At 35.4% G+C, this 27971-nt stretch overlaps 1 protein-coding gene across 1 annotated transcript in view; it reads right to left on the reverse strand.

The window, feature by feature from the left end:
* Positions 1–6526: 6526 nt before the first annotated feature.
* The window catches only part of RASEF (RAS and EF-hand domain containing), a gene marked incomplete at both ends in the record, with an annotated part of 32790 nt that continues 11345 nt past the window's right edge, over positions 6527–27971 (reverse strand). The window contains 16 exons of the mRNA XM_082075451.1: positions 6527–6635; positions 8622–8698; positions 9707–9826; positions 10666–10780; positions 12168–12249; positions 13240–13387; positions 13475–13612; positions 15221–15455; positions 18257–18348; positions 19759–19843; positions 21192–21260; positions 21940–22055; positions 22486–22563; positions 23674–23769; positions 26598–26688; positions 27475–27621. Of these exons, the coding sequence (XP_081931577.1) occupies positions 6527–6635; positions 8622–8698; positions 9707–9826; positions 10666–10780; positions 12168–12249; positions 13240–13387; positions 13475–13612; positions 15221–15455; positions 18257–18348; positions 19759–19843; positions 21192–21260; positions 21940–22055; positions 22486–22563; positions 23674–23769; positions 26598–26688; positions 27475–27621 (1798 nt within the window). The remainder of the gene's footprint in view (positions 6636–8621; positions 8699–9706; positions 9827–10665; positions 10781–12167; positions 12250–13239; positions 13388–13474; positions 13613–15220; positions 15456–18256; positions 18349–19758; positions 19844–21191; positions 21261–21939; positions 22056–22485; positions 22564–23673; positions 23770–26597; positions 26689–27474; positions 27622–27971) is intronic.

The following is a 27971-nucleotide window of genomic DNA, read 5'->3' on the forward strand; positions in this document are numbered from 1 at the left end:
CATCCTGGCTTGTATGAGAATTACTGTGGCCAGCAGGACTAGGGAAGCGATCATTACCCTGTACTTGGCACTGGTGAGGCCTAATCTCAGTTTTGGGTCTCTCACTACAAGGAAGACATTGAGGTGCTGGAGAGAGTTCAGAGAAGGGCAATGAAGCTGTTGAAGGATTTGGAGCACAAGTCTTATGAGGAGCAGCTGAAGGACCTGGGGTTGTTTGGTCTGGAGAAAAGGAAGCTGGGGAAGACCTTATCACTCTCTACAGCTACCTAAAAATAAGTTATAGTTAGGTGGGCCTCTTCTCCCACGTAACAAGTGATGTGATAGGAGGAAACAGCCTTAAGTTGCACCAAGGAACGTTTAGGTTGGATATTAGGAAAAATTTATTCAGCAAAAGGGTTGTCAGGCACTGGAACCGGCTGCCCAGGGAAGAGGTTGAATCACCATCCTTAGAGGTGTTTAAAAGATGTGTAGATGTGGCACTTAGAGGCACGATTTAGTGGTGGACCCAGGACTGAATCAAAGATCTTTTCCAACCTAAATGATTCAGTGATTCTATGATAGCATTTTGAGTTGTCAGTTTTACCTGAGGCAGGTTATAATCTGGGTCTTGAGGCAGTTTTTTCTTTGGCACATGGACCCACAAGTACTTCCTACTTGAAGTCTAGAGCACTATATAGAGCATAACTGCAATAGGCTGATTACTTTGGGTTATTTTTAATTTTTCTTTCTTACTTTACCAATATCACATATTGGTGGTTAGAGACAGAGTGGCTAAAGTGCCTCTGTAAACAGACTCAGTAGCATAACTTCAAGGCTTATTCAGGACTCACAGTGAGGGACATCTCTCAGCTCAGATGTAAATCGATGACTGTTCATTAAGGCTAAGAAGTTGGAGGCAGCCAGATATCAGTAGTTCTATCATTCTTGTATGCACTTGGCCACAGAAATTGGGGAACCATAATGACATTAGGTTGACAGGGACTTGAGCATAAGACCTATGGGGAGAGGCTGAGGGAGCTGGGGTTGTTCAGTCTAGAGAAGAGGAGGCTTAGAGGTGACCTCATCACTCTCTATAACTACCTGAAGGGAAGTTATAGCCAGGTGGGGATTGGTCTCTTCTCCCAGGCAGTTAGCAATAGGACAATGGGGCATGGGCTTAAACTCTGCCAGGGGAAATTTAGGCTGGATATTAGAAAGAAATTCTTTACAGAGAGAGTGGTCAGGCATTGGAATGGCCTGCCCGGGGAGGTGGTGGACTCGCCGTCCCTGGAGGTTTTTAAACTGAGATTGGACATGGCACTTAGTGCCATGATCTAATAAACGGACTAGAGTTGGACCAAGGGTTGGACTCGATGATCTCTGAGGTCTTTTCCAACCCAGTCGATTCTGTGATTCTGTGATTCTGTGACAGGTCAGAGATGCTATGCTGGACTGGCTGCTCATGATCGCTGACAAAAAGCAAATACACTGAAGAAAAATAGCTATTGAAGCATATTTTATTGTACAACAATTTGTAATACAGAGAATGTGTAGTTCTTTTTAAACATATATATGTACAAAATCACAGTGAATGCAGTGATCTGTAGTTTTGAGGAGGAACAAACTGCACGAACACCACAGTTTTACTTGTAAACAGTATAAATTAAAGTTTCAAAAGTTTTCACAATTTAGAGCCTTATTTGTATAATACACAGACTTTTATTGCAAGTTGGTACATGCAATTGGCACTGAATTTCTTCCTCCTACTAGATAAAAATACACCTCTATTTAACATACTTCACTTTATATCCAGTGGAAAACCTTCACAGTTTGGGTTTATTTGTTACTCATCCACCTAATGACTAATTTACTATAAACCTAGCTATGTATAGCCATAACTTGAAGAGCAGAAATTGTAGAAAAATTACTTCTTTTTACAAACTGAGTAACACATTTGAACCTACATTCCACATAGCTGAGTCAAATTTTCTTTTACCATAAGTGTTTTGTCACAAAACAAGATATGTGGAAAAAAAAATAATATTGATATGAACTGGTCCTAAGGATACCAATAAGAAAGGATTAGGCTGGATAGTAATACAGTACTAAAATAACTGTAAAAAGCTTCTACAATCCATAAGTAGTCTGAACAGGGTCAGAGGCATAGCATTATGTGCTGTATCAAATCTGACAGGGGTAGCGGTAAAGGGTATTTGAACTGCATGTGAGATATTAGCCTGTTTTTTAAATTACCTAATACAGTCAGAAACATCTAGGTTTCTTCGTTATATAGTAAAATGCCTTGACTACATGAATAAATATGTCCCTTTGCTTTATGAATTAGGGATCTTCCACTGAAATCTTCCCCTAAAAAGTTACGTAGCATTGTTGTGCAGCAGCGGATTGGGGAATAAAGGATCTCTGTATGAACAGATTGCCTGCACTAGCACAGAACCTGTTAACTTAATTGAGGATCTGCATGGGTGCACATCTACATAATGCTCCTTGCAGGAGTGGCCTTCAGGTATTTTCCTTGGAACACAATTCAACAGGCTATACAACTGTAAAACTGCAATTTGTTTTTCCAAAAAGAACGGAGGATTTTGTAGTCAATAAAAAAATAGTTACAAAGAAAAATACTTAGACAATGTAGGGCCATAACTGTACTTCTAAGAACAATTAAAAGTAGCTGCAGCTTGTCTTATCAAGCTACAAATGTATGCTAAGGCAACACAAAGTGGTTACAAGAATATATGTGATCAAAACTTTTCCAGAGTGTCCACAGAAATTATTGCCTCAGAAACATGTGTTACACCACAATTAAAATGGGTCAAAACTAATACAAGATACAATAATACTTCTGTGTCAACTGAATAAAAATAATTTATTTACAGATGATCAGGAAAAACATGAAGGGCCTTTCCTTTTCAAATAAATATGTGTATTAAGGGAACACATCCACTAACTAAAAAAATAACTCTGTGTGATTAAATGTATAGTTCTTATATACTAAACAAAACCATAAAAACATTCAAAGTACAGTAGTGCAACTATGTCAGAGCATAAAGCTCATGTTTGTTTGCCAAAACAACAGGAAACTTTATATTGTCATTACTTCCATGTATAAATACATGCTTAAATTTCTAAATTTTTTTTTCCAAGTTCTTTTCGTTTAACATGAATTCTACATGGTATTATATGAATATTCAGACTTGACAGAGCTGACCATCATAGGACTCCTAAAACTAGTTGCACCTGAGCTATAGCTATATCCCCATTTGGTAGTGCTTCTTTAGTAATTTATACATTAACCATAAAACTACTTCAAGGTAAAACTTTGTGAACAGTTTCCAACCCTGAATCTTATTTTAAAACAAACAAACAAACAAAACACTGTTTCAAATTAAAGTTACTTTACAAGACAGATAAAAATTACAGACCTTAAAAAAAAAGTGATTCAGTTTATACAGGGTGTTTCAAAAAGATGGACCCAGTTGGATTCAGTCTTTGATTTTAAACTGGGTCCATCTTTTTGAAACACCCTGTATATTCTGGCCAAAGAACACAAGAGATATCTTGGTCATTAAAATAAACAAACAAACAAAAAAAAGTACCCAAAATATCAATGGCCCAATTCTGCAGAGAGAAAAAAATAAGTGTGAAGGCAGGTCCCTGGACTCACATCCTTCAACCAAGCTCTCTACAGGCATGGACATTCACATGACACTTTACGTATGGTAAGAATTTTAGATATGAAAGCAATTACTGCACATGCATGCACTCTGCTAACTGCGATATGGAACCCGGATTTGCAAGAGGTACCTCACAATGTTATTATACTGGTGAGGAGAAGGCCATGCGGATCTAATAGCCTACAGACACTGAAAGGGGTGTTGTCAAGATCATAGCCAAACTCTTCTTCATAGCAGGAGATGATATAACAATGGGAAAGGCCTACAAATTTGTAGCCACTTGGGAAAAGGAGGTTGGACACAGAGAGAAATTTTTATCCAGAATGCAAGCACAGGAACAGGTTGCCCAGACTAATGGTGGTAACTCTGTCTTCAGGGGTTTTTACAGCCTGGCTAGCCAAACCCACAGCTAACCTGATCCAGGGTTGGCAACAGTCCATATCTGCTTGGGTGCTTGGGAGGTTGGACTAAACCGATTCCAGAAATCCTTCTTGCAAACAACTTTATGCAATTATCTGTATCCAGCCAAAATGTTTTGCTCATGCAAATGTGTCAACAAGTTTTAGGGAAATATATTTCACCCTATCTGCTTCAGGCCAAGACCACAGAGCCAGTCAAACACTTCAGTTCAGGAGACACACACAGAACACTGAGCCTCAGTCTAAGCCCTACAAGTTAATGGAAGTTAATAACACTGGAGGAGCAATATTTTGGAATGTAAGTAACAGCTGAAAATCATGACCTTCTCATCCTGAGCAAATGCAAATGCCTGCATGTTGTAAGCTTACACTTCAGAAACTAAGTGCTGGGTCATCTCTCCTTCTCCTTACTGTTGCAGGAAGAACTACCTGCAAGTGCAACCCACATTAATTCTATTTCCATTTCACTCCTTTAGAGAGAGAGAAGCTTTTACACACAGAGAACACATAATCAATATGCTTAGTTAAGCATGATTTTCTCCTCAGAGAAGCTAATTACAGCTGTAATTTTCATGTTTAAATAATAGAGGATTAATAGTAAACAATAGGCATGTGACCAGGCATATTCCTGGTACACCTACATCTCCTTAAACCTTGGGACCACAATGAGGCCTCTTAATTTGTTGGATGGGAAGATGTTACAACTCCAGAGGCTCCTGTGTGGAACAGTGTGTGAAGACACCCTTAGTACTTCAAAAAGGTCACCAAACATGTTTTCTCTTCTAGGGCTGAAGTACAATACAGTGAAATAAAATGTCTTATTCCTCCTGGCATTAGATTTCTCTGTTTTGTTAAGAACAGGCTTTCAGATGGTTACCTGAAGACTCGCAGCTTTGAAAGGATGCCTAAAAACACTGCTCTTCTCTCTTCAAAACTGTATTTTTTAAAATTATGAACCATCCTCTTTCTGAGAACTCCGTGTTTTATAAAACTGATAACACAGCACAGGCTACACGGTGTTCAAACATAGTGCTGATAAAATACAGTAACAGCTGCTAGGCATATGGGTTTCCAATCCATCCATAAAACTTTATCCAAGGTTGATTTACTGAGCTAGGTTTCAGCCTGGAGATATTTTATTAATATACACAGAAAAGAATGAAAGGGTTTGCTGGCTCTGAAGAGGTCCTATCCCATTCCCATTAAAATTAGTGAAAGCTGAGAAGAACTGGATCATGATTGTTAACTGTAGAAATACCTACAATTTTTACTGCACTGTAGGACTGTTGGGAACGATTACAAGCAATACTCAGATTTCAGAGATGCTGACACCTGAAGCTACCACCCATTGGTGAGCTTCTCAGAATTTTCAAAAAAATCAGACAAAGGAATCCTCATTAAGGTGAGTGGTTGCTGTTCATTTCAGGGACTTCTTTTAACAAACAGTTTATATAGATGCTTGTGCAGTAATTGGTACACCTGCAAGTTTAAAACTAAAAAAATGCATAAAGAACTTCCATTAAAATGGACTCCTCTGTACTATTGCAATCCCTCAATTAGTTTCTGAATGGAAGACACTTAAAAAAACCAAGGGAAATATTGCAAACAATATCTCTCTGTAATACTAATAATTCTCTAGTATAACTGAACAGGCAGGTATTGTATCATTAATTCAACTCAGTAATTCTATGTATCACAGGTATTATAGTCTCTCTGGAATTTTGAATGGAAATGGTCCATACAAATGTTCCTTTCACTTCTGAGCTGTGTAGGATCAGATGTGAAGTCTACTTGTCAGTTTTGAATCAAACCCCAACCCCCAAAATTAAATAAATTCTAACTCACAAACTTCTGAAAAACTGCACCAGAACCCCATGCACCTACCACTAGCTTCTTCCCACAGAGACCATTTGCTTCATGCCCTGAACTTAGGATTTACCTGGATCTAGTCAACATTTTAATGGTTTGGGGGTTTCTGGATAAATGTTTCATCAACATATATATTAAGGCGTTCAAAAAACTAGTTAAGTAGACATGCGCAAAAAGAGATTAAATTAATTGAGGCTGTAATTTTGTCTTTTCTTATGAGTGATAATGATAGTATCATGTTCTGTATGCAAGAAATATTGAGTTCATAATCAAGCACGTAAAGTAGATCAAATATATTACAATATCGTATGCAGTGACTACAGTAACATTGATTCTGACCTCACTCCATTGACTTCTTTTACTTATGAAAAGTGAAAACAGAGCCTATAGGGCAAAGCAAGCGCATAAATATGAATGAGTAGAAAGTAGAGTCTGGATTTTTAACATGATATGCAACTTCTAAATACACAAATGTATAATTCCGTAGTATAAAGAATACATTCTTGAAATCCTTCATTTTTTTCTTTAAATATACAGGTTATTTAGGTCAGGAAAAGTATCTGTCACTTAAACATTGCAACAGTTTTTCATGAGTGCTGATTTTTTGACAGGTGTCCCAGCCAGGCTGGCTACTGACCTTGTATCATCTTGATTATCACTTCGTTTTCGCACTTCACTGTTAAAAAAACAATGAAAAAACAAAAAAAAATGCACTCAATGAATATATTTCTATGCATGTTCCGTTTCTCTCAGTATATCTTAAAGAGTCCACCATCATCTATTATGTGGTTATACTTCGGGGTTTAGTGCACAGGATCAACACGTCTCATAAGTTTCCACTTTGGGAACCACATCAATATTTGTACACAAATCATAGTTAGTGGTAGAAATATAATAATTTCTGATATGTAGTAACTCCACAATGTTCTGTTTTCCTTTTGCTTTTCTTTTGATAATTGTTCTTTAATTTTTTTGCTTCAGGATACGACCATAGACACGGACTATGTTCATAGCTGAAAGTACAAAACTACATAACTGCAATCTCAAGTATAATTTACTCTCAAAGGAAAAAAAAGCATATTGTTGTTTTTTTTACAATAAATGCAGACTTAAAAACCATGTATATATGATTATTGATCTGTATTCTTACTATGGCCCCCTAGAATGTCGAAAGCCAACTCTAAGATTTCTTGCTTTTATCTAAATATGTATATCTATATAATTTAAGTCCTCCTCATATTAGTAGAATAAATTCATGAAGTTCCTCTCAGAACACTGGGTTATTCAGTGTAACAGTGGCAGAAAGGAACTTTGCGAAGAGGTAACAGGTAAGTCTCTAAGACTATCTGCTCTAAGGAAATGTTCATTTAGAAATTTTTATTTCAAAATGAAATCCGCCTTCCAAAGAATACAAATTACTAAGACTTGAGTAAAGAAATTGCAGCCAACTGTTCCAGACCAAGGTTCTGGGTAACGTCTAGACTATTTAAGGATCAATGAACCTTGAGAAGAAATATACCTTTTTTTTAAAAAAAAAAGGTTCCAAAAACAGAGACTTTGACTGGCAAAACATTTTTTTTTATCCTTGAAACTATTAAACAAAGTTATTGTGTTTAAACATTAGAGATGATTTTCCAACTGTGATTAATATTATGTATGACTGTGCTATGTATGCTCTCTAATTTCATAATCCACCACTATATTCACTGCCAGGTCCTTGGAAATTCATCATTTAACAAGTAAGCAACTAACTTCACATTGACACTCACAGACAAATAAATGCCTGCATTCTTGGCGTCTCTTTGACAGATGCATTTTCCTGGAAACACAGGTGCTCCTGAAAGTCCTATGTGAAGAAGCAATGATCCTCTCCAGAAAGCCAGTATTTTGTATGCAAGCCATGCAACCAGTAGTATTTTAACAATGAATAAAAAAATACTGACCAAATGTCAAAAAGTTTGATTATTGCACTAGCCTGCTGCAAACATCATAGGAGTATGGTTTGTAATTCTGGCCTTAAGCTCCAAGTATTAAACTGACAAATCAGAGACTGAGGATTCATTCCACACCATCAGCCCTTCAAAAATATATTGTAATCAAGAATGGTTTGGAAAGGTAGTAGAAGTCTCATGTTTGGCTCACACGTTATCACAGAAATACAAGGTTCCTAAATGGATATAATGAGAATTTCTGTCTTTTAAATACTTTAGAGAAAGGGACTTCAAAGAAAATATGTGCGATTAGAATGGTCAGCAATCAAACTAACTAATATATAAATATATATGAAAGAATTAAGAATCAGTTATACATAGAATCATATGCATTTGAAATTAATTTAAGGAAGAATCAAGAAAGTAAATCCACTCACCATTAAAAAATGTAGTTCAGTCACTAAACGGGTTTATAATTGTAAGCTACATAACTGAGCTCTTATTAATTATTGAGACAGCTTTGTAACACTTGCAAGTAAAAATCTTTATTATATTGAGAATATTGTATTTATCTATAAAGATATAACATAGTATTCTTTTCTAAATTTTGTTTCTTGAATTTGATGTTGGTACAATTTTAAATGTACATGTGTCTTTGTAGGACACATAATGTCCTTTTCATAAAATATACTCAGATGTATTTATTTGAAAATAGAAACATGTCTACTTACCGAGCTAGATGAAGAACTGCTTCTACAATATTAGATCCATCTTTAGCACTTGTTTCACAGAATAGCGCATTATAAGTCTGTGAGTAAAAATAAAATGTTAAGCCAACTAATCTGAAATGTTTCACATCTGACAATGTATATTAAATTACAAATGGTTTCCTCAATAATATAAAGAAAGATGACACACATTTAAATGAACAGGATTTTTTTCTGGTATTCTTCATTCTCCAATATATTCACCTTAGTATGGTGAAAAAAAATAGTAATTGCTTCTTAATTGTATCTTTTTTATATCCAGTATATTCTGAATTAACAAACTGAATAAAAACCACATCATATGCTAATGTCAATCTTCTTGTCCACAAGACTGCAAAATAGGAAGAAAGTTGATAGGACGGGTTACTGAATCCAGCTTGTTACCTACTCATAAACTACAGCATCTGGTATTGTAGCTTTACCAGAAATATCATTCCATAAGTAACAGACAGGATATCTGCCCTAGTAAAATAAAGCAATTGCACGAGTGGTCAGCAACTCAAGACTCAAAAGATTCTACCTTTTTTTCTGCAAAATATGGAATATGTGTATCCCTTATCCCTCATATAAATACATGCAATAAACTTGTCCACACTTCTATTTATAGCAGAAACTTCCTTTTTTCTTTCTGCAGACATGGCCAGAATACCAGATAGAATCTTGAAGACAAAAATATTCCACTCAAAGGCTGGACAGACACAAGCCAGGCAAAGTGCCTTATACACTCACTAGTGCACTTCATATTTGGACTGGCAATTTCTCTTTGGCGGCAGAAAAACTCAGCCTCCTGGTCCATCCACTTTTTCACCATAGAGACTCAGAAGACTACCTCAGCCAATAATGAAGTTCAGCTTAATGGGCAACTGAAATGTCATTTAGCCCAGCAAACACCATCAAAATAAGTTTTCATGAAAAGTATCCATGAATCCTAATTACTAGATTTGAAAAAATGACCAGAAAATTACTTTTGTTTACTAGCTTGTCACATAGTTTTCAGATTAAAGTTCTTAAGACCATTTTATACTAACGAGGTAGACTTTCAAGCTTACCATAGCCAGCTTTTCTCCATAGTTTACAGACACACATTTTTGTCCTTGTTCTGTAACAGCTTGGCGAAGATCTGCTTTGTTTCCCACCATCATAATTGGAATATTCTCATGAGTTGCATCCTGCAACGAGGATTTTATTCCGCTCAGAATACAAAAAAGTAACTAGCGTCATCATGTTACACTGATTTTCTTCCCACAAAAAGCCTTACAGACTATCAGAAAAAAACAACAAATTATGAACGTCATGCTGATAACTTTTTATGAGCTAGTCAGCCTTCAAGCAGACAGCTAAACACCCTGCAAAAATGTGTTTCTACTCCCATAAGCCCCGTTTCCCAACAAAGAATTTCATGTGTTAAATTAATCTAATGAAAATGCTAACTATATTTAAATGCTATATGACAAAATTACTATGGGAAAAGTGACCAACTCCTTTACCATGATTAAAATAAATGGATTTCAGAAGACGATCTAAAGATTTTGTTTATCTTTTTCCCTTCTATTAAACATCTCTGGTATGAGGGAAAAACCCTTTTCATTAAATGAAAATTTATATTTAAATAAACAAATAAGATGTAATAGTAGAAAGAAATACTTAAAATTTCACTTGAACTATAGGTCAGTTACAGAATCACACATATTGTTTTAAAATGAAGAGACTCCATGGAATACTGAAGCCATCCACAAGACGGTACCTGAAATGGGCTGTCATGTTCATTTCAAAAGAAAGCAAATAGGAAGGGTATGATTACATTATACCCTTTTACACAAAAAGATCTATCAGTTTTAAGACTAATTGAATACTTCAGAATACATTTCTCACTTCCATGTAGCATTTACTCCTATGAGACGTTGCAGTGTGACAAATTCCAATATCCAAATATGCAATATTCATAAATAATAAGGTTAACAATGTGGTGAAACATAGTTTGTAAGTTCTATATACTTAAGGTTCTTACCTCAATCATATCCACCCATTCTCGCACATTAAGAAAGCTTTTTTCACAAGTTACGTCATACAGCAGTAAGACACCATCTGCTCTTCTGAAGTACGATTTAGCAATACTGCGGAATCTTTCAGAAAGAAACGATTTGCATAAGGCCACATTATCAAAAAATAATCCAATATAACATCATTAATAACTCACCATTATTTTATTGCACTTAATTTATTTAGAGCAAGATTCTCTCCACATTACAAGATGAGTTTTCTTATAGCTTTTTAAATAGGTAGCTATTGAAAATTGCTGATGCAGGTTTATAAATGCTCCGTAAGGATTCACAGGGTTCTGCCCTGAACAGCAATCAATATTTTTTGCATCAAAACAATCTACAGTCTATCTATTACAAATAATCTGCTGTGCACTGGCCTTGTGACTAGAATTATAGAATCACAGAATTGTTTAGGTTAGAAAAGACCTTAAAGATCACCAAGTTCAGCTGTAAACCTAACACTGCCAAGTCTACCAGTAATGCCACATTAGGTGGCAAAGCTTTTTCACTTACATATAACTTCATAAATTGAGTGGGTTACTCTGCTTCATTTAAAAAATATATGAAACAAATAAACATCCCAGGAGTTAATTCATCAGTTGCAGTCTTCTTTTCCATTAACATAAAACAACCAAGTACAGTAACTAGGTTTTTATATCATATATTAAGATATTCTCCACAAATTTATTATTATGGAGGAGAATGATTTGCCCTCTGAGTACCTACTTAACATAATCACTCATTCAGGCAAAAGTAAGCACATACAGGCCAACACAAATCTTGGTCACCTTACAGATTAAACTGACTTTCAAGGTGTTAGATTAACCTCTTAATAAACCTCAAAAGCTGTCAGTAAAGGCTCTCAATAAAGAACATCATAAGATTTTAAGGAAACTCTACACAATAATTTGAAGAACCTTGGATATACATTCAGCAATCTGTACAAGTTTACCATCAGTCTTTTTAAAGCCTTTGGGAAGAAATTTTCACACACAAAGTAAAATGCAAATCAGGATCAGGACTTTCAAGGAAAGAAGAGGAAAGGAGGGTGAAGGAAGGGGAATATCTTAGATAAAGCCTGCTCTGAAACACAGGTCTGTAAGGACAAAGAAAGCAAAAGACTGAAAATGGAAGAAAGAAGGTATATTCTGCTGCATATTTTTGTATGGCAAGAGAGACATATGGATTTTATTAATCAATGTTGTGGTGAACCTCAGCTATTTCTCTCTACAGAGAGAAAAGATTACCTCAGACATCACCAAAGCTAACAAATAATCATCCACCTGTCTTGAGGTCTCAGCAGAGCAAAATCACATCTGTCTCTAGACATTTACAAATGGCCATATTGACTTACCTACTGTAGGACTATGTAATATTTAGTGAAGTTTTTTTCACCTATATGAAAAAAAGGCAAATATCTTTTAGAAATAAAGCAACTGAAATTACGTAAGTGCAGAGAAACACCAACCTCTCCTGCCCAGCTGTGTCCCACAGTTGTAGTACTGTAGGTTCTCCATCAACAATCAGACGTTTCATTTGAAAATCCACACCTGAAAAGAATAATGTGTATAGTCTAATCCAAAACATCAATCACCTTAAAAAAACCACAAACAAACAAACAAACAAAATCCACAGAAAATTATCTTCTGTGCCATATATAACACTTAATTCAAAATCCATCTCTTTTAATAGATTGAGATTTCAGTCATTCACATAGCCCTGAACCGCAATAATCCCCTGAATGCATTAATTTGCCTTTAGAGAAACACTTAAAGAAATATTTTACCATCATATTTTCCCAGAAGCATTGATACAACTTTGACGTTATGACCAGCAAAGAAGAAGATCCCTCTCTGCTTTATTTTGCTGAGCAGTTTTATGGAAGAAGAGAAAATGTTTTATAAAACAGACATTATTTCAAATGTCAAGGAGGAAAAAGATAAATTAGAACAAACCTTCTGACTTAGACCAAATAAAACAAATATATTACTATGATTCGATTGGAAGACAAAAATTCAGTCTTTGGAATCAGTAAGACAAGTTTATTAGGTGACAGTTATAATAATAGACAGAAGCCAGCCAGAAATCTTTTCAGCTGCATTTAAACCAGAGCTTCAATAACACTTTGAAGAAATGGAGACAAAAAAATAGTATGAAAGACATCAAAGGATAGTATGAAATACCAAAGAAGGAAGAAAGAGCTGAAAAGACAAGAAAGCAATGAAAAATGCAAAAAGGATCATACACACATTCTAAGTGCCTTATACTGAAACCCCCTTTTCTGGTGCTTTGTGTTGTTCTGGAACAGGTTTTGTGATTTGCAAAGAGAAACTAGATTACAGTAGCACCCTATTATCTGCTCCGAACAGCAGTTAGGTAATTCTAAGATTTAGTACTTAATGAGATCTCACAGCCTAAGAAACTGCACATGTATATTCAGAAATCCCTAGCAAGCATAAACAGAGGGTACTCTTTTCACCCATTTCTGCAGAACAGCAATGAAATTCACTTCAGTATTTTAATAAGAAAAATAACTGTACCCAGGGTTGCACTGGTATTGCCTCGAAATTCGTTCTTGCAAAGTCTGGTAAGGAAACTGGATTTTCCCACTGCTGCATCTCCAGCAAGAACAATTTTGTAAGCCTTCTCTGAACTGGGGTATTTTGGAGTAAATTCAGATGAATCTGACTGAAAATAAAAAGAAGTAATCTATTTCAACTCATATAAAAATACTCTCTATATCAAACACTTTTTTTTTTCCTAAAAACTGGTTACCTGAGGCGCGAGAGCAGATATGTATTTCCTTGTTGAAGCAATTGAGCTGCTTCGACTTGCTGGTTGTGAGGGCTTCCATTCTGATATTGTACTGCTGTTATCGGGACTGTATGCTTCTTCATCCCTGATCTCTGGAACCTGAAAGTACAAGGTAGTGTGTTAGCTCCGGTGAAGAAAGTATGGGTTTTTTTGAAAGGACATGGCTAAAACTGATTAAAATATTAATTTTATCAGTTTGTATTAAAAAGTTAAAGGACAAAATAGAATTGTGCAATTCTTGTAGAAATACTGTGACTATTCTGTTCTTACTCACATTTACTGTTCACTGTAGCCTATTGCCCTATTGGTTTCATCTGGGCTAGAGTTAGTTTTCTTCCTAGCAGCTGGTATAGTGCTGTGTTTTGGGTTTAAAATTAAAATAATGTTGATAAGACACTGATATTTCAGTTGGTGCTAAGTAGTAGTCAAGGACTTTTCAGCATCTCCTATTGGTCTGCCAACAAAAAGGTGAGGATTGAACAAAAAGTTGGTAGGAGAAACACCTGGGACAGCTGACCCCAACTGTCCAAAGGGATATTCCATACCCTGTGACATCATTCTCAGCATACAAGCTGGGGGAAGAAGAAGGAAGGGGGGACATTCAAAATGATGGCGTTTGTCTTCCCAAGTAACCGTTACAGCCCTGCTGTCCTGGACATGGCTTAACACCTGTCTGCTGGTGCGAAGTATTGAATTAATTCCTTGTTTTGCTTTGCTTGTGTGTGTGGCTTTTGCTTTACTTATTAAACTGTCTTTATCTCAATCAATGAGTTTTCTCATTTTTATTTTTCTGATTCTCTCTCCCATCCCACTGCTGGGGAGGGTGAGAGAGAGGCTGCATGGGGCTCATTTGGCACTTGTGGTTAAACCACAATGCCTACATTTGGTCCTCAAACACGTTTCCTATTTGGCACTTGTGCTTTCAGTACACTTTCCATCTAGAGCAAATGATTTCCATCTAGAAGATTTCAGATTAAAAAATAATTACAATAAGCAAATACTTTATTTCAAATCTTATTTTACAAAGATCAAGCATTTCCCCACAAGACTTCACTCTCTATGCTATTACTTCTCAAGCTAAATTAAATACAGCACAAGTGTAATGAGCACTGTTCGTTGCATTTTCAACTGCAAAGAAAGACTAAATGTCTCTACTAAATGCACAGTAAAGGGCCTACTCTAAAGAAAAACCCTGTGTTCTGTTGTGCTTGATACTAGTCTTCCTATATAGTCATCACTAAAGCTCTCCATTTTATTAACAATAAAACAGACACAGTAACACATTCCTACCTTTCTAAGTTTTCTGAGACTTACTGTGTAAGTCAACGTATGCACTAACAGTATTCTTTTTCTTATATATGTCACTTTTTCATAGTAAGAGGAAGTGAACTGTAATATATTTTACTTCTATAGTATCTGCTTTCTAATTACTAGAAAACAGGTTCCTGCTTGCATGCTTTTTAACAACTTTCAAAACCCCCACGTACGTAACAAATTATTACCTCAAAAATCTATCAAAAACGTCAAAATAAACATTTTATTTTAAAAAGGAGTAACTATTTTTGCATTCTCAAAAAAAGTCACTAATCTCATTTAAATGCATACAACCCAAATACTTCGTTTTATCTGGCCTATGGGCAAAGATCCATTTAATTTTAAAAACAGGAAACTGTTCTTTCTCAGGAAAGGAGTAAGTCTGGCACTTACATCTGTATCAGAAGCATCACCACCAAAGCTTTCTTGCATACACTGTGACCTTTGAAAAATCCTTTGATGCCTGTATTCCACTTCCGAATCATACTCATTTGAATCTCTCAGGGTAGACAAGCCACTGTCAAAACAGCTCTCAGGTAAGCTGTCAACTTCACAGTTTATCCTTTGCATAGGATCACAAAGGGCTAAAGAATCATAATCTTCATCCACACAAGAAGAATGAGATGATCTAATAAGAAATTTTTTGGGGGGAAAAAAAATAAAATTATTCCACAATTGTTTTTCCCAACAAAATTTGAGACATTCTGGAACAGTCAATACTTAAAAATGCTAACTGTACAGTTTAAGAGATATGTCAATGCCTATTTTGCATTTCTAAATAATTTGGTTTTCAGCCATATCTTCTAGTATGCTCAGATTAAATTATAAGATATGTTATTCATTATGACTTCCCAAGTCTCAGTAAGAATGCCTGTTTATTCATACACAGAAGAAATAATTGTTTAAAAAATATTCAAAAATTATGTACTATGAAGACATCAACAGCAGAAAAGGATAGCTGATGGTTTAGCTAATTTGGGCCTATTCGAAGATGAATAAAGTTACCATGAAATACTGTCTCTAATTTAAATGATACTTTGTTCACAGAGGCACACAGTTCAATAAGTAACAGCTATAAATATAGAAAAGGGAGAAAGAGAGTTCAAGAGATCAGTAATGGCAGAAGAAGTCACTGAAACAGGTTTGCCTTCAGTTTGCTATGCTACACAAAACCTAAGGTTTTACACAAAAGTCCTTTCTTTCCCCTAACCCCTCCTTCATAAGGAAGGTCATTCTGGATGCTGTAACATATAAAAATACTTAAATGGATGCAGCAATGACAGTATGGCTTACAGGAAAAAAAAAAAACAAAAAAAACAAAAAAACAAAAAAAACCCACAGTTTTTATTTATGTAAATGAAAAAAAAAAAAGATATTAGAGTGAATCTTAAAAGAAACAATCTTTTGAAAACATTTATTATGGCTACAATCATTATCCAACTCTTGTAGCAAAACAGGGACAGGCACCAATTATAGCAAGGTAGAAAATATCTCCAAGGCAGAGCGGGGAAGAGAGTACTGGTTTGGCTCAGTTCTATTGAGAATGGATGTGAAGCACTAAACTTCTGGAACAGATGAGGTCAGCATCAGTCCTTGCAAAGACAGCTTGCTGGGGCTGGGAGCTCCCAAAACAATGGCATACCATGCCACTGGGGAGAATCACCAATTTATGAAGCTGCTACGCAGTCAAATATGACTTCTTCCAACAAGTGGCCAAATAGGGGTGATGGACGCATCATTGTCCCATGTAACACCATCTACAAACATCTAATTTACATCCTTTCAGGCTATGAACAAGCACACTCATAAGCGTGATCTTCGCTGTGGAATATCACAGCATCCATGCTACTTCTATTCATGCAACTACTAGCCTATACCAAATCACTGAAAAACAGAGGGAGGGTGCATGTTATAGCAAAGTTAACCTTGTCAGGCATCCACTGAAAGAAAGATCTTCATTAGTCAACTCTCAGCCTCACTGAAGCATGAATTCAGTGCTGAGAATTTCATATGTGCTTAAAGCAAGCCAGACCAGGATGTATGATACAGCTAATAACAGAAAAAGTATACCTACTAATGTAAATCGTTTAAAACATGTTTGAATGCAAATCAGTATCTCTTAACACTGATCTGATGTCAGGAGACTGACAAAGTACTGAAAATGAACAGCTTTTGTGATATTCATATCTCTTTCTGTCTTTCAACACTAAATCATGCCTGTTAAGTTTTATTCCTACCACCTAAAGTTTTTTTTAAAATAATCTGCATTTCCACTTTTGCAGGAATGCAAGGTTTGCACCATATGCCATGCACTAATAAATATTCACAGAGAAGGATCACTAAGCCTCCAGAGAGGTTTTAGTTGTCTCTTCAGAAAATTACTCAATGTAATATGCAACATAGTAATGGATGCCTCCCAAAATCTGCAGTGTCCAACAGAAGGGAACTGGTTTTATCTATATTCAACATAAAAATAATTTTTTTACAAGCAAAACTTTACAGCCAGCAAACACATCTCATATGGAGACAAAATAATAAAGGCACACTGCTGAATAAATACAGATATTACTGGTGTGAAGCAGAATCCAACTTGATCCCTACCAAAGATATTAATCTCTCTGGCAAAATGTAAAACACAGGCTACTAAGAACTTGTAACAGAGATCTCTCTAGAGTTTGAAATATCACTGCAAGAAAAATAAGACAAAACAATCGATCAATTTGGTAAGGACACAATATTTTTGCTGGTAGTTCCAACTGTGTTTCAAAGTGTGAAAACATAGCATGATCTATAGCACTTGAGGTTGGATCTAATGGCCAGTGACTTCACTGAGATTCTCTGCAATCATCTGAGGGAGCTCTGATCAATTACCTGCACCCAGTAAGTGCAAAACCAAAGTAGCTCTGACCATCTGATGTTTGCATTTAGGTAACTTAATGATCTCTGTGGCTCTTACCCTGTTAATACTGAAGTGTATTCACTATTCTTGCATGTCAGTGTGAGATGAAGATGTTTATTCTTTTGAAAAATTAGGCCCACATACCAGACATACAGGTCAAAGATATGACCAAAAATGTTTTCTTTCCTAAGCACTGAGTAAGACAGCTAATAGAGGTCCTCAGTACATTTTTTCACTTTCTTGGAGACAAGGAGGAGAGACTGAGAGTCAGACTAGAAGCAAAACAGTTCAAGACCCAACAAGAGGCTCTCTGAACTCCCTGGAAGTTCATGATTTGCACTGGGAAGCGTTTTTTTGAGCTTCCCAGAGAAGTTCCTATTGACTTCAGCATACTTCAGATCATGCTATGCTCACACATTCCTTCTGAATCAGGTAGAACTGCTTTCTCTGCTATTTGAAAATATTTGCTCTTCTAAGACAAGTATGATGCTCTAGCGTTTTTCAACTTAATAAAACCAAACCTGGCTTACCTGTCATACCGTGGGTTTAGAGGAGACTGTCTACCATTAAATTTAGGACTGCTTCTAGAAATGGTACTTCCTGGTGATGTGTTTGCTAACCGCTGTGACAGATACATAATGAATGCATAATAAGTTTGTTGAACACAGTTTAACCATCTGTATTTGTCATGAAAAAAGCATGAATCATCAAAATTACTACTGTGTATTTTCATATATATTCAACTACTTATTTTTAATTAAATCTCATGCTTTATATAAGACTGGATATCAAAAGGCCCATTACATATAGCATTTAGTCTCCACTGTTGCTTTAATACTGAACTTTCTAGCCACCCTCAACCACAATAGACAACAGAAATACCAAGAGAATTATTTCATTGACTACACCTGAAGACTTTGTAATGTTAAACTTTTAAAATTAATATTTACAAAAATGGCATGTTGACTACTAGAGTAGAAAGGGAAATGTCACTAGCTGAGCTAGTTTCAGTGGAGATATATCCCGGTTCTTGAAGTGAGATAACGGAGAAACCAAGAGATTTCAGCTGATAGCATGTAACAGAGGATTTTGTATGTTCTGTTTTCCCCCAAAACATGTATTCACTCAGAACAGCTTCCTCTGTCTTCTCCATACTCTGTTTCCCATGCTTATGTTTCAGGGCATGGCAGAAGGAAATGGTATCTCTTGTTGCATCTGCAGTGAAACTCTGATATCCAACATCAGCAAAAGGCACTCATGTTCATTGGTATGGCATGCTGGAAACAGGCATATTTTCCCCCTTCCTGGCCATTCTTCTCTCTATGGGCCCTTTACTCTGGTCCTGTTCTTCTAAAACAGTTAGTTGCTTTCCTGATGATAGAAGGGCTTCCTGATCATTAGTTTTGGAGTTTAACAGGTTTCTCAATATTGCAAAATGACACTGTGGAGCAGATTTTTTTAACTTTCAAGCCTTCTTTTTTCTAGTTCAGAGGATACCAGGTTACATTAGTTACAACAGATCCAGGTGCAGTTGTGATAGCCCAAACAGGTCAACAGGTCTGACTGAGGTCCCTATTATCAGCAGTCCCTGCTATTCATTCTCCCAGGGACTTGCCTGGACAGAAGTTCAAATTAGGTTAAGACCTTTCTGCTAAAAGAAAGCAGTTATTTGAAAAAAATGTGTTTTGAGTAGTAGGGCACTACCATATAGAAAATACAAACATTTTCCCTTCAGTGCAAGATAAACTGCTGATTTATTCACCTCATCAGATATATTTGGCCACAGCATATTAAAAAATCTCTATTTCCCAAAGCACCTCAGAACATAGTAGTGCTCTAACAAAACTCCACTGTTTCACAAAACACAGTAAAATATAACAAAATTCAACTACACGAGTGTATTCCCAGAGTGAGTCCACTGAATAAAACTCAATTTTATGAGTACCCACTGAAGTACAAACAAATATGTATCTGGTGTGTTAATTCTTAAGCCTTTTAGTACAACATAACAGAGTTATAAAAACATACATACCAATGATCTGTTGTACTTGCTGAAACTGTTTTCAAGTGCACTCCTTAAACCATCATTGCTGTCATGTAGCTTTCTATTAGCTGATCTAACAAGGAAACATAGTTTAACTTGTAGGAGTAAAGAGAACATTAAAAATTATGTAACTTATCACAAAGAAAAATTGAAAAAATACATATCCAAAAACCATTTTCTTTTTCTTTATATGAACACGAAAGAGTGATGTGAGACTAAAAATGTGTTGTCGTATACTCAAACAAATGATTGTATGTGAATCAAGCACTGCGAAGTTTAGCCTCCATTAGCACCCTAGGAAAACTGGTTTCACTCCTATGACGTGGTCTGTGGTCAGCTGAGGGGAAAAAAGACACTGTAGGAACAACCACAAAAAAAAACAGGTGTGGAGCAGTAAATTGGTACAACCATTTCCGAAATACAAAGTGACTACCCTATATGTATTGCTGAGGTGACTCTACCAACAGATGTGATTGAGCTGCTTGAAAGATATAACATATTTAGGATAAAGAAATAACTAGGGATATAAAAACCCTATTTATTGTGATCCTCCTTGAAAGCAAAAATTTGTGCACCCCGTGTATAATGCTGCACACACATAGTACTTTCAAGATAACGATAAGACAGGGAGAAGCAAAGTGAATTAAAAAATAAGCCAATTAATAATTTTTGTAATGGAATGGACAGACTCAAATCTCATTCACCTTACCATAGAAATAAATGAAAGTCAGTGAAGCTAAGAAATAAAAAAAAAAAGGAGAAAAAAACGTGAAGAGTTAGCGGCTCAGTAGTCACACATTATCAAATCCCAAATTCAAGAAGTTGCCATGTCTGCTGGATAAATATTTAATACCTTCAGGCTCTTTAAGTCAGTGGAGTGCTCTGCCTAACAATAAATGGTGCAGGTTGGCTCTCCAAGTCTCTGTATAACAAGCATTGAGGTAAAAATAGTTTTAGAAGGTATAAACTGAGCATGGATAGGCTGCCAAAAACTTATGTGTATAGAAATCACCTGGTGTACAATTACATGGAGCTAAAGACAAGAATCAGGAAGGTAACTAATGCCATTTCAAATAGATCCAGCCTTCTGAAATTGAAAATTTGAAGAAACACAATCTGATATGACTATTTTTCTTTGGGAAAAGGTTGAGATCAAACAAAAACATCAGTGAAAAATACAAAACTTAGAAGCCACAGCAACAACTGCAGTCGAGTATCTGACTGGAGTACACAGGAAGACAAACTTATGATGAAATTATAAAGATTAACATCATATCTTCTATGAAAATTGAGGCCATTTCAGTATTTTTACTAGGTATTTTTTCCCAAATTCCATTCCAGTCTTTTGCATAGAAAAACATCGACCCCCAAGTATCTTGGGGCTAATTTGTTAATAAAAATTTGAATCACTAAAAACTTACTGAAGTATTTCAATTTGCCTTTCCAGATTATCTCTGTCTTCAGTATACTCTCGGATCATTTCTAGGTCTCTGCAAAAATCATTTATAAGAGGTTATAAGTATATAGTTCAAAAAATATATTTAAAAATATGTTTATATTTCTGCTGAAATATGTTAAAAGCCAGTTCATGCAAAGTAAAAACACTTGGTGACTTCAGTGATCTCTGCCATTATACCTCAACAAAAACTATGAATAGATCAACAAAATAACCATATGGACTGTCTTCTTTCTCCTTGAAATATCATTTGTGTTATCTGAAGAAAATCACATAATGAAACTGTCATTTATGGTCCTTTAAATTAATACTTAGAAGCAGCTTTCATTCACTTTAGAAAAATCTGGTTGAGACTAATGTGGGAGGCTTCCTAAACAATTCTCCCTGATATTCATACAGATATTCATCTGAGTGAAAGTCATGGAGGAAAAAATTGCCTGATGCTATACCTTTTACTCCTAACTGAAGTCACAGTAAAATCAATGGGCTTCCCTGCAAGATTATGAGAGTTCACATCATATCCAGAACTTTATCTTCCAGAAATGTGACAAAATAAGTGAACAGTAATCATGGCATACTTCGCATGGTGTCAAATGTGTGCTTGTCATTTATGGCAAATTTAGAAAATAACAGTTACCAACTGCATACATAATAACTACATCAGACAACAGATTTTTTTCCCCTTGTGAAAATATAACATAGAAGGAACTTACCTCTCAGTGTTCAAAGTCTGATCTGCATACTCGCTTTTCAAGCTATCTAATTCACTCTGCAAAAAAGCTATATTTGTCTGTGCTTCTAAAAGGTCTTTCTTAAGTTTCTGATTTTCCTTAAAAAAAGGAAGACATTAGATGTTAGCTGTTGTAGTCACCTGCATAAAACATTGACATATTGTAACTGCAAAATAAAAATCATCAAAATTAAATAAATAATAAAAAAAAAAACTAGAATATCTGAGCATAGAGAAGTCAGTAAATTAGAATGCATGAACCGCTGAATTTTATTCTTCCATTCCAGTTACAAAAAAAAGGAACTCTATCATCTCAAACCATTTCTAAATGCTATACCTAGAATGTGTATGTATTTATACAGAACAGTTTTTTTCCCAGTTAAAGATCTTCATACACTTATTAACAACTTTAAAAGTTTATTTCTTAGCTTATCAGTATTATATGTAGAAAATATATGTATCAATATCTGCATTGTAACAAGTATAAAACTGAGGCTAAATTAATGTATTAATGATAATCATCTCTTACCAGCAACATATCATGAATTCTTTTTTTTAATTCAATCACATCTTCCCTGTGATTTACACTTTTAGATTGTTCCTCCAGCTAGAAGAATGAAAAAGATCACCATTAATATATGTTATTGTGTTTTATTAATCAAAGTACATAAAAGGTAATGGAAATTATATTAAATAGCCCCTAAAATATGTCACAGATATTAAAGTTTTAAAAACCCTTAGTTTTCCCAACTGTGTTAGTAGGCAGCATTACTCCAAAATTTTCTGGGTTTCTATACAATATATAAATTAATACTTTAAAAGTGTTTAATAAGCATTTTGCGTTCTGTGGGTGTTGAATATGCATAAATAGTGACACAGAAGCCAGCTACTGAGAAGATACAAACAGGTGTATCCCCGTGAACATTAAAAAAAATACATGTTACCTCATCTGTGTAGTATTTGTACCACGAGCTCTCATGTTCCTTGTGAGGAATTTCCATTCCTATCAATGCTCTTTTAAGTGCAATTCAGTATGAATAAACAACAAATATATTCTCATTGGTCAGTATAATTCTGGTAAAACTTTGCCCAAAAACTAATGACAAAATTAACACAAATTACAAAATAACCCAGAACAATATTCATATCTGAGATTTCAGTTTATTTTACGCTTAAGTATCAAATTAAAACATCAGATTAGAGGTAGGTTCAGACTACAAATAACTAATTCCACTAGTTATTTCAGTTTAAAATTACAGCATAAACCCACTTCTAACATTAATATTTGAGAAAAATGCCCTAGCTGCTAAAAGGCACTACATCACTGTACTATAGTAAATTACTATATTTGGGTTGCTAATTTCATCTAAATCTAGAAATTACAAATACTTAGAGGCAATGTATTAGACTATTTCTAATGTATCAAATACAACACTAGGTAACTGCAGTGTTAACAACTTGATGGACCTAGAAAATTATTCAACAACAGAAACTGGTTAGCAGTTGGTCCCTTTCCTAAGTATTTCAGTAAATTACAGAGAATGAGTACAACAGAACAGAATGACAACATAAGCTAAAAAACTATTTGCAGTTGCCCTTTACTAATAAAAATTAAATTAAAAATCTATAGCTATGATTATCCATCTTGGGGAAGGCCCTTCATAAGGTCAGCATTTTTTAAAGCACTTTAAAAACTCTTGCCATGATTTCAACTCACCTTTTTAAGTTTTTTTATTGTCACCTGAAGATCCCCAACTTCAGTATCATACTGGCGCTTCAGCTCATTTAGAGCTTCTTCAGCTTTTTGCTTCTCCTGAAATATTTTTTATCTCATTAAAATCTGAGACAGGCTTCAGATGTTCCTTAGAAAATGCATTCATCATTTTGGAAACTACACACTTTTCCCTTAGACTAATGTGTCTGATTTTGTCTTTCCATTATGTCAATCTGCCCTTTCCTTTACCTCAACAGATACTGATCTCATAATTGCAGTCCACTTATAAAACATTTCTAGAAATAAAATGGTAAAGTGGAAGTAAAGATAGGGATCAATTCAGCATCTGCTATTCATGTCATAGCCTCCTCTGCTTAACACTCTCAATATCTTACCAAAAAAAAACAAAAACAAAAACAAAGAGAAAGAGAATTGTTCAAATTTTATTAATATATAAATTTACGTGTGCATTGCATATATAGATGTATACATACACACCCACATATCAGGCCATTACTTCCTTTTATTTAAATGAGCCTTCTATGGCTTGGCATACAATATACTAGTAACAGCATTACTGTGCCACCATCAACTACTTTTTTTTTGTTTGTTTTTCTTTTCAATTTTTTTGCTTGCAAGTGTTGGAATATTACAGGATCTTGTTCAGCAAAAAGCAGGCTGACGATAGCACCTTTAGTTTCACTATCAAACCAAGTACACTATTCTGAGTTTATTTCAATGAAAACAAAGAGATTTTGAAAGGAAGTTACACTGAGCACCATGAGAAGAATAGTATGTTCCACATGCCTCAGATGAGCAGTTGTGTTTAATTCACTCCAGTCACTCTCAGGGACTTCAGTGCACAGGTTCACAAGAGAAACCAGAATGCAGCAGGGAAACACGGTACCAATGAGACAGGCTGAGTTTTCACACAGAGAAGACAGACATGGACTTTGCTCAGAATTCAGTGCTTTCCTGTAGGTGATGCTGACATCCGTGTCTTAAAATTATAATCCGTGTGTGATAATGATAATCAAAGTAATCAGCTTAAACTGGATTCTCTCACTGTTGGCACCTATATACCCCTAAATACTATTTGGTAACTATTTGCTTCCCTCAAAGAAACAAAATATAGGATAGGCTCAACCCACAGATACTATCACGCAGAGGCAGTCCCAGTGGTATGAGTGACATCATCTGACAAACAAAAGCTTTGTGTACAGGCATTAAGATTAGTGGCTTAGTACAATCCCACAAAGTAAATATTTTACATTTACTCTCAGGGCGTTTTAGTAGGTGGAGTATGTGGAGCTATGAGCTAAAGGGAATAATTTAGGTGAAAATGGAAAGAGCGCTGTGAGGAACAAGTTACAGCCCATATCTATAGCTAGGTGTGAACAGTGAAATCACAATCCATGCTATTTGGTGACAATTTCAGGACTTTTTAGAACAAGAAACACAAACAACTAGAAGTAGATAATACATAGCAGATGTGTTTTTACATAATGCTAGTACATAATGCTGTGGATGTTCTCAGAATGACTGAATACATACATCCCAGTCAGCTTTTTACAGTTTTTTTCAGTGATTTACCAATTCTTACAGAACAGAAATTTTCTAAAGCAAATGTATCCATTTCCTATTCATAAATGCTTAGTCTCTCTGAAAAGTTTATCTGTACTGAGAGTTGCATTATCATTAGTTAAACAGATTATGACACTTCTTTTCTGGGCCAATATCTTCAACATTTTTATATCATTATATTTTGTTTATAGGAAAACAACTGACTTTTATGGTTTGGTAGGAGTGTTTCCTCTTGTATAGAAAAAAATACTGTTTGAAGCAAATTTATCAGAATACCATTTACCTTCACAGATCAATTAGAATAATAGAATAATAGAATGTCCCTGGTTGGAAGATACCCGCGGGGACCATTAAGTCCAACCATTGAGTCCAGTCCATCACTGAGCTGGACTGTGAACTATTTTAATATGAGCAAGTCAGCAGACTGCACTTTGTTGCTTCTGATTCTGCAAATGCCTTGGTGAAAGAAACCATACCAAATATATAGACATTTAGTATATTATATGTCCCAAAAAGCAATAATTGTGCTATAGTGCATTATTTAATGAATGAATTTCCTACATCCACATCAGACGACTTTCATAAACTGTTAAGTACAATATAAAGTTAGGTTTGTCTTTCCTGAATTTAATCATTGTTCAACATGAAGCAGACAACACAGGTAGGGTGGTTTTACTGTACTGCTTTCCGCTTATAATTACACAACCACATGTGGCTCTATTATATCTTTCAGTGGGTAAGAAGGATTCTTGTATTTTTCCAGCAAGACTGCAAGCTGGTTAAAACAATGGCTAAAAATTGAGCACATTGAAACAGTATTTCCCATCAAATTTGGGAGTTCCAGGCCCTCACACATTGTCATCTTAATTACCCTCTCTCATGCCTCCAGCTCTCTAAAATATAGTTGCAGGATGAGAATGGGGAAAAAGAAAGATCACCGCTCCAGGCAGATACACATATTAGGAACAAATGACCTAACTATTAATTTCCATATAAATTCACCTGCTAGGAGAACCAGATTCCCCTGTTTTATGGTAAAGGGTCATTTTCTCCAATCCGTTTCCAATACTGGTCTTGGAAATAAATTCCTATAGGCCAGCATATTCTCATAAAAGTGAAAGACTTTTTTTTATTGGTTTATTATATTTGAGCAGCCACTTCTCTTTGGGAAAGCATTAAGAGAATATATTTTCAATGTCATGGATAGCTTCTTTTCATCCACGCCCTGCCTTCAGTGCCTTTGAGCCAGGCCATCAGGATCAAAAACACAGCTGACCATCAATCCTGCTTAAGAACACTGAGAGTTTGGTAGTTATGAAATTCTGTAAATATGAAATACTCACTTCCTTTTTAACTTTATGCTCTGCAGCCTGTATTCGTTGTTCCATCTCTTCCTCGAGCTCACTGAGCTGAACTGCCGCTTTATCCTGAGCTCTAAAATTTAAAAGTAAATACTCTCTTAGGAGTGGCCCTCCGGCTTGACAGAGAATTGTGTGAAAAACATATGTGTACCTCAGCTGAAAAAAATTAGGCAGACAGACATGGAAACAGTCTAACATTGCACGGACCTTGAAACCCATATGGTTTGGAACCAAAATCACAAATTTGTTTGAAAATACAAGTAATTAGATTCTGAATAATAGCTGACAGCTGATTATTAGTATGAAATACATACATATTGAAAACTTAAGTTACAGAGATAAAAGGCCCCTCTGGTTAACCTATGAAGAGATTTCAAAAGGACAACAGCAACTTGCACCACACATGCATACAAGATTTCTGTCCTGAGTTTATCTGTTTGGTTTTGGCAGTAATGATGTGAGATTGCAAATGCTGAGTAGTTACAATAGGTAAACCCACCCCTTGAAGCTGAAGAAGCAAAAATATGGTTTCTAAATTGAAAGCATAATGAGCTTGTATGCTAAAACTCAAAGTTACAGCAAAGGAAGAGGAGTCAAAATGTTTTAAGATGTTAAAAATAAGAATAGAGCCTGCAAAAATTTGGTCCAGGACTCAACCCAACTATGAACAGGGAATCATCTGCAAGCTGCTACATGTGCTTACACACATTTATGGGCATACAAACTAACCTTTGAACTCAGTTTATGGAAATACTCTGGATGATATATTTTGTCATTAACTCCCAGTAGTTTAACCCAACAAAGTATGATAGAGATAAAAGTAACTGCAAAACTGAAGTAGAAATACAACTCACTATACCTTTTTACTGCGATGGCCAAAGTTTCCATCTCTGTGCTTTGAAGTTTGATCTCTCGGATGAAGTTCTTAATGACATGTTCATACGGCTGGATTAATCTGGGTTCCGCTATATGTATGTTCTGATACAGAACACTGACCTGTTCTTGTCTGAAAAAGAGAGACACCATTTTAACACACTTGGAACAATGTTTGTTAAATGTATTATAAATGAAGATATTCCCCTTCTTGCATATTTTTTAAATTTAGCAAGTTAGATACAGACTTTGAACATTCAGCATAGTATGTCTGAATTCTTCTATATGATGTATACTCTTCCTGCTTCTTTATGTAGCTACTGTAGAAAAAACTTTTCAGCTCACGTAAATTTTCTGTACTTCTGTTTATGGTGTATTGAAGAGCATGCCACTGGATCAGTCCATAATGTATTTCAATGTTGGTGGCTCTACTGTTAATCATAATTCATGAAGAAATTTATGACTGCATAAGAAATGAAAATG

The sequence above is a fragment of the Streptopelia decaocto genome (genome assembly GCF_964273445.1).
Source record: "Streptopelia decaocto genome assembly, chromosome: Z".
In the NCBI taxonomy this organism is placed as follows: Eukaryota; Metazoa; Chordata; class Aves; order Columbiformes; family Columbidae; genus Streptopelia; species Streptopelia decaocto.